General features: G+C 56.7%; 1 protein-coding gene across 1 annotated transcript; it reads right to left on the minus strand.

Moving 5' to 3' along the window:
* Positions 1–1,377: 1,377 nt before the first annotated feature.
* DLX3 (distal-less homeobox 3) lies at positions 1,378–7,014 on the minus strand. Its single transcript, XM_064271195.1, has 3 exons — positions 6,314–7,014; positions 5,058–5,248; positions 1,378–3,486 (listed from the first exon to the last, which is right to left on the minus strand). The coding sequence occupies exons 1-3, from the start codon at positions 6,636–6,638 to the stop codon at positions 3,139–3,141; spliced, it is 864 nt and encodes a 287-aa protein (XP_064127265.1). The 5' UTR covers positions 6,639–7,014; the 3' UTR covers positions 1,378–3,138.
* Positions 7,015–7,916: the final 902 nt, after the last annotated feature.

A 7,916-nucleotide genomic window follows, 5' to 3' on the forward strand; every position in this document is an offset into this window, starting at 1 on the left:
TGCTGGCAGCCCAGCCCTAATAAAATGCAGTGTCTCCAGCAAGTCTGCCCGGCTGCCGCCTCGCTGCTCCTGCCTGCACGCAGCCCTCAAACCAAACTGCTCAGCTCAGCCCCGCCTGGCAGCTGCCACCTTAACCCTCGCCAACCCGGCTGGCGTCCATGAGCTGAAGGCCCTTCTCCCTTGCATCTCCCTCTGGAGGGGCGGGGGGAGAGGAAGCCCTGCCTTCTGAGAGGGAAAGGCATGGAATCCGGGCGGGGAGGGGTCCCCACAGCTCTGGATCCCTGCCCGGAGAACCCCTCACCCGTCTGGCTGTGACTGTCTAACAAGTCCCTTATGTGAGCTTGAGACCAGCTCCTTTTGCCTCCTCCTCCTCCTTACTGGCCCTTGTGTAGCACAGCAGCCCCAAACGTCAACAGGGTGGGGACTGTTATCCCTATTTGACAGATGAGGAAACTGAGGGCCTGATGGGGAGGTGGCAGGCTGAGCTGGGTCACCTCGGCTGCTGGGCGGTGTGGCTAATGTTCCATCCAAGGCTGTTTCCATAACACATAGGTGCCTCTGCCTGTGTGTGTGTGCGTGTGTGTGTATTCTGTGTGATGCTGGGTGACCTGACTGACATGTGCTTGTGCACCTGTCTACTGGGGACCTGTGCCTCTTGAACTGTTAATGGCTCGGGCTTTGTACGTTTATGTGATGCTGCTGTGTGCCTCAGGTGTGTGTGTGTTTGTCTAGATATGTGCCTGCATGAGTATGACACATTTGCCTCAAAGTGGGCGTCCTTGTGTGTGTGACAAAAGAGAGGTGGCGTCGCGTGCCTTGGTGCATTTGTGTGTATGCATATGAGAGAGGCTCCATCCACTCTCCGTCTCCCATCTGTGCCTGGATGTGTCACTCACTCATAGCTCCACTCATTCCACCTCCAGCTTTCCACCCCAAACCTTGGCACTGGGCAGTACAGACAGTGGGGAGAGGCAGCCATGCTGGCCCAGGGAGTCTGTGGCAGCAGCAAGAGGACTCTGAGTCAGGGCCTGAGCCCTCCCCAGGATAGAAAACTCAGAACCCACCTTGGCTGTTTGCTTCCATTCCCCGCCTGGCTCTCAGAAGCCTGGGGTCCCTGCCAGCTGCAGGAGCAGTGGTGTTCCCCCTGCCTGAGCCCCACCCTCACCCCAAGCTGAAAGGGATAGACAGAGGGTGAGGGGCCAGGGAGTGCCTGGGCGTGGAGATAGGGGGTTTACACGCATGTGCAAGCACGTCTGCATGTGAGCTCAAGATCAAAGAGCAGCCCTGAGGTGACCCAGCAGCGATGGCAGAGGGCAGCTGGCTGGCAGGGAACGCCAAGCCACCAAGCCGAGTGGAGTCAGGGAGGCCACAGCGGAAGCCTCACACCCACCTAGACCTGCCCAGGTTGAGGGCAGCCATGCAGTCAGGAGGAGCATCTACCACCTGGGGTCAGGCCCAGCCCAGCCCAGAGCCCCAGCAGTGAGTTGCCAGGGCCGTGTGACACCCCTAGGAGCTGCTGGAGGTTCAGATTTCCTTCACTCCCAAACACCTTCCCCAACTCCCAGGCCCTCCTCTGAGAGCTGCCTGCCACTAGTCTCCAATTCAAAGAACTCAGTGGTTGTTCTCTTCTTTTTTTTTTTTATTAACGTTATATATAAAGATGGGTCCAGTAAGAAAGCAGAAACGGGAAGGCTGGGAGGGGGTGGGAGCTGGCTTCGTTCCTGTCCCTTTGAAGTGGGACTCTTCGAGACCCATTGCCTCTTCCCACTCCTGTACTTCCCACCAACCCCAAATCCAGCAGGAGCCCACATCCCACTCTCTCTAACTTGCAATGCAGCTCGGTCCAGGAGGAAAGGGTCACATAAATAGGAAACCACAGTAGGGAGGAGGCTACTTCTCTCTGTTGCTCTTAAAAAAATACATACTATATATATAGCTCCAGTCGTCCACCTCGTCTTTGCTTCCATGTTTTACCACATCGGGGGTGGAGGAGGGTTAGCTTTGGGGGGACGTCTGGGCGAGGGAGGAGCAGTCCCAAGAGACAGCCGCTCCCTCACCCCTAAAGGCACCAGAGATATAACCCTCCCCCTCTGTCCCATGCACCTCACCCGACGTTCTCCAACTCGCTGGGAATAATCTGCTTCCAAGACCATCAGAAAGGGAATGTTGGGGGTCTGTCTTGCCTAGTATGTCTCTTTGGAGCTTTGGGGGTTGGCGCCCAAACTGCCAACTTACTGGAGGAGAGGAAGAGGTGGGAGGGGGGTAGGGGCGGAGCAGAGGTGCCCGCTTAAGAGGAGATTTGGCCCTATCTGTTAACAATGCCCTTTGTTTTCCTATTTTTCAACAGCTTTTAAAACCAAAGTTGTGCAAAGTCCTGTACACAGAAGAAGAAACAGATCCTTAGGCAAGACATTGGAGACTTTCCCCTCCAGCTCCCCCAGAACAGAGGCCGAGAGAGGAGAGAGAAGCCTCCTTTCGTTCTTCTCTCTAAAGCCACAAATATAAACCGCTTCTCTCATGTGGGGGGGTTTCTTTGGTTTAACCCTCAATTCTTAAATGAGGGCTAGAAGTGCGGGGGGGGGGGCGGTTCAGGTCCCTCCCCCTGAGTCCCAGTCACAATGTCCAATGTCTTTTTGGCAGAGGGGTTGCTGGGGAAGGGGAAGGTCACAAATAGCTTAGGAGGAACCAGGACTGGGAGGCTCCAGGATCCCACGGTGCCTGGTGCCCCAGCCCACGAGCATCCTGCGCGTGCTCCACAGTCTCCCCTATCCCCTAGGTGGCCAGTGCAGGGCACAGGTACTAAGTTTCAGAAACTGAAAGGCGATGAGCCATCATTTAAAGCCGATCCAGGCTCCTGGAGCAGAACGGGAACAGCTGTCCCAGCTGGAGTGGAATACCCCAATATCTGGAGGGGCGCTCCAGTACCTGGGCAGGGAGTGGGAGGCTCAGGGGCCATCCTTGGTCCATGCGAATTTCTTCTGGAAGCGCTTGAGTCCCTGGAGAGAGGGACAAGGGAGGGGGAAAGGAGGTGCGCTTTCCCCTGTGCTCCTCGAGGGTTCCTGAGTGTCAGCTAGGACGGAGATGCCTTCTGCCTGGTCCCGGGGGTCCTTCGTGGGGAGTTCAGGCCAGGCGGGGTGCTCAGTACACAGCCCCAGGGTTGGGCGGGGGCCCAGGGGAGGCGTGGTGCAGGGTGGCCGGCTGAGGCGGCTGTTGCTGTAAGTGGGGTCCACTCAGGTTCTGAGCGTGGTACCAGGAGTTGGTGGGGTCATCTAGGTAGCTGGGGGAGGCGCTGTATGGGAGCGGCGGGGGCAGCTGGCTGCGGGCAGGGGCCGGAGTGGAGTGGGAGGAGGTGTCCCAGAGGGCAGGTGACGGTGGTGAGTTGCAGGCCATGGAATCACTGTTGTTGGGGCTATGCTCCAGGGGCACCTCCCCGTTCTTGTAGAGCTTCTTGAACTTGGAGCGGCGGTTCTGGAACCAGATTTTCACCTGGGCGGGAGAGGAACAGGGGAGCTGGTTAGCCTCTGAGAATGCTGAGGGAACACTCTGCAGGGAACCCAGCCTAGGGGGTAAGGCCAGCACCCAAAGTCATAGGGCAAGAGACAGGCAGAACCTGGGTGTCCTGACTTCCAGGCCAGCACCTTTTACTGACCTAGGGTAGAACCGCAGCTAGGAACATTCGACCATGCAAATTCTGTTCTGCCACTCACTAAGTGTGCTACTGTGGGCAAGTTACTTACCCTCTTTGGTTCTCGGCTTTCCGTCTACAAAACAGGGATGATGATAATACTATTACCTATCTCAGAGGGTCATTATGAAGCTCAAATAAGTGAATACAGTACATATAAAGAATTTAGACCAGCTTGGCACTTAATAAGTGCTCAATAAAAGGCAGCCCAGGTAGGGGGAAGCAGTTTGTGGCATTTTGTTCACATTAGATACTCATAAGCAGAGCTGCAGACATACACAAACACACACCCACAAACACCTCTCCGCATGCAGCCACAAACCCACTCACAACTTCACACAGCCACCAGGCTGTAAAGATACACACAGGCACAGATACACCCAGATAAACACCCACAAACATGAGGACCCACGGACATGCTCTTGGGCATGGAGACGCCCTCTTGGACTGGGTTAGCTAATGGGGGTAACCTGGGGACCCAGAAGCAGGTGAGCCATGCTTCCCCAAATTTCCCTTGGGGTATCTCCCCTGCCTCTCCCCACCCTGTGACTGGTACAAACAATGAATCAGCTCCTCACTGGGTGACCCAGATTCCCAGAGGACTGGGCCCCACGCAGCCGCAACCTAGGCCCGCCTGTCAACACCTGCAGGGAGCCAGGCATCCGCCACTCCTCCTCTGAGCAGAGACAGGCTGCCAGGGGCTTTGGGGGCAGGTTGGGAATGGGAGGGGGGAGCTCCCACCTCTAAGTCTCCATCCTCCTTTGGCCAGAAACCTCTCCTCTTTGCTCTGGGCAGAGGGAGGGCTGGAGCATTTGAGTGCTGAGCTGGAATGTGGTGCTTTGATACAAGCACAATTTTTTGTACACATGCTCACAGGTGTACACACGTGCCCCTCCATCTATAAACACAAGTGAACACACAATGACCCTTGAAGGGTTGCACTCCTTATGTAAGCATTCCCACGTGTACACAGGCTCACCAGTCCATGTGCAAACATACACAGGTGTATGTACACATGCACACTTACACCTCCCCCCCACATGCCTAGTCTGGAAGAAACATAATGTGAGCTCCTATTAAGTGAGTGACCCAGCACTGTTGGGGGGCTGTGCATGCTGGGAATTCTGGGGGTAAAAGGAGGAGGGCACCTCTCTGTGACAGACATATACAGTTGCACAAATTGGTAAATATGCACACCTATGCACGTGCTAACAAAAACTTCCGACAGAAGTTGGAACTGGAGCCCCCCCTCCCCACTCCACACTCCTGCAGGGACTGGAGAAGGCCAACCAGGCTCTGCGGCAAGTGGGGAGCCTTGGGGTCCCGCGTGCTCCCACTTGGCCCCCGCGACCCTCGACGGCCCAGCACTCACCTGTGTCTGCGTGAGGCCCAGCTGCGCAGCCAGCTCGGCGCGCTCCGGCAGCGCCAGGTACTGGGCCTTCTGGAAACGGCGCTGCAGGGCTGCTAGCTGGTAGCTGGAGTAGATGGTACGCGGCTTTCGGACCTTCTTGGGCTTCCCATTCACCATGCGCACCTCGGCTTCCGGCTCCTCCTTCACCGACACTGGGGGCAACGCACCGGGTGGAGGACAGCTCAGCCTCAGCCTGCGAACCCCCGCGCCCTCCAGGCCCCGCGGGTCCCTGACCCGCCCAGGACTTCCCTGCCGAGGGATCGCCCTCCGGCGCCCCGGGAGGAGCCGCTGCAACCTAGCCGGAGCCGGCGGCCGCCCACTACGCGGCACTCCCAGCTCCGCGCCCGGCCCCCCGAGCGCCGTCCCCGGCGCCAGCAACAGCCCAGGCGCAGGCCGCCGCCGCTTCGCGCATGACGCCTCCCGGCTCGCCTCTGGCGGGGCAGCTCCTCTCCACCCGCTGCTGGCCTCGCCTTCTCACCCCCACAGCGCCAGCTGTCGTGTCTCACCATCCTTCTTGTCCTTCCTTCCTTTTCTTTCATTTTTCCTTTCTCTTACTCTTTATTTTAGAATAGTTTCAGATTTACAGAGAAGTTGCAAGGATCATATACAGCCTCTTTCCTACTCCTCTCTTTCTTCCTCCGTCCCTCCCTTCCTTTCTTTTTCTCTGTTCCTTTCTTCCATCCTATCTCTCTCTGACCCTCCACCTCTCTCTCTTGCTGTCTCATTTCTCTTTTTCAGCTTCTGCACCTCTCAGTCTCTGCCTTCCTTCGTTTTGCTTAAGCCCATCAGGCCTCTCTCCACGTCCCCCTCAGTACTGCCCTGTCTCCCCATCCCGGACCCAAAGGGATCAACAGAGCCTCCAGCCTCCAAGGCCCACTTCCAAGTTCTCTGAGACATTGTCAAGGACACCCTGCCGAAGAGCCCTGGAAATCACCTCCATTAGGAGGTTCCCTGACAATCTCCAGCCTCTCCTTTCTCACCCAGCTCACCGAGATCCGCACCCGAGATGCCGGGGTCCTGCGCGCATAGCGTCCCAAACGCGCACAGTCTCTCGGGACTGGAAGGTGACCCTCTGGGGTCATCTAGCCCACCTTTTCTAATTCTTGGCAGTAAATTCCTCATCCTCAAGTCTTCCCTAGATTTCTGCTGCAGTTTCCTGTCTTTCTCTCCTCGGGAATCTTGTGTTTGCCACCTCCCAGCGACCCCCTGGTCCTCACCTGGGTCCTGGGCAGGCAGCGGCTGCTCCCGGTATGCTCCGTATTGCCTGTAGGAGGCTCCATAGGTATATTCCGACTTGGGCGAGTAAGCGCCAGTGCCTGCAAGCCCGTTGAGATTGAACTGGTGGTGGTAGGTGTAGGGGTTCACGGTCTGGCCATACGGCTGCCCAGAGTAGTAGTCGTGCTGGGGCGCGCTGTAGTAGCCCAGGTCGGTCACAGAGGACTCAGGCAGAGTGGGCGAGTCCTTGGAGCCTGCATGGCAGCTAAGCGAGCTGGAGAGGTCGGTGAGGATGCTGCTGAGCTTGCGATCAAAGGAGCCACTCATCCTGGCGGCCGCCGCGCCTTCCCCGTGCTGGCCTCCGAAGAGGAGCGCCGGCGAGAGAGCTGGGGAGGCGCTGGAGACGAGGCGGGGGTGTGTGTCCGGAGGGTGAGGGGTGGGCCCGGCCGCGTCTCGGGGGAGGGGGTGGCCAAGGGGCGCTCAGACCATTGCTGTCCGTCCCGCAGTCGCCGCGCGCCTCTCGTCGCGTCCCAAGCCACAGTCAAATACTGCCAGCTCCGCCCGGCCAGCCGGTTATAGACTCAATAGTGGAGTCTGAGAGGGAGGCTCCAGTGCGCTGATTGGCTGCAAGTGTTGCCTTCGAGGCAAAACATGCTCTTGCGCTCTCTCTCCCGTCTCTCCTCCATTCTTTGTTGTTACCCAAAACACACACACACACACACACACACACACACACACCCCTCACTGCTGCTCCTCCTCCTGTCGCTCTCCCTTAGCCCAGATAAACCCATGTGTCTCTGAAGGAGGGAGCTGGGGGGAGGGTGACTCTGCAGAGCCCCCAGGGTCTGTCAGTCTGGCTCTCTGACTGGGGCCTGGGGGGTGGGCTCAGGTGAGCAGGAATTTGCCCATTGAGTGTTTGTGGAGGGAGGTGGTCCAAGGTGGTATGTATGTGTTGTGCTAATGACAGGCAGACAAGAGTGTCATTTAAAAATGGGAAGGACCCATTAAAAGCGGGGAGGGCCCAGGGCCCACTTACCCATTCGGTACAGTAGACATAGTAGAGTGGCCCACAATGCTTTTAGAGGCCCGTGAAAAGTTATCATTTAAGATCAGAAGAAGAAAAAAAGAAATTTTAGGTCAAAAAAAGTTTGGATATATAGTATTAATATATTGTCTTTATGCCAATGCAGTCATAAAATCTAATTTAAAAATTATTTTAAAGAGGAAGAGGACTGCAAGGAAAAAGTGCCCAGGGTCTGTGAAAGTCAGAATTTGGCCCTGTGAAAATCTGTTGGAGAGGGCCTGGCCAGGTGTGCAGATTTAGGAGCTTATGGGGAGGATGGGGGTGCACAGTCTGTGACCATACCAGAGTTATCTCTGCAACTGTGTGTGTCAGCTGCAGAGCTTATCCAGGCTTGCTAGGATGAGCAGGACAGTGGGGTCCCCATGAGGCTGAGGGGTCACAGGCTGGATCTCTGACTGTGTGCTTCAGTAGGTTTGGGGGCAGATTTTATGAATTTAAGGGCTGCACTGAACGAGTGTGTCCATTTTTAGAGACCCAGTGTATGCAGCGGGTGTACTTGGGATGTATGATGTGAGAATTCA

The sequence above is a fragment of the Loxodonta africana genome, chromosome 18, assembly GCF_030014295.1.
Source record: "Loxodonta africana isolate mLoxAfr1 chromosome 18, mLoxAfr1.hap2, whole genome shotgun sequence".
In the NCBI taxonomy this organism is placed as follows: Eukaryota; Metazoa; Chordata; class Mammalia; order Proboscidea; family Elephantidae; genus Loxodonta; species Loxodonta africana.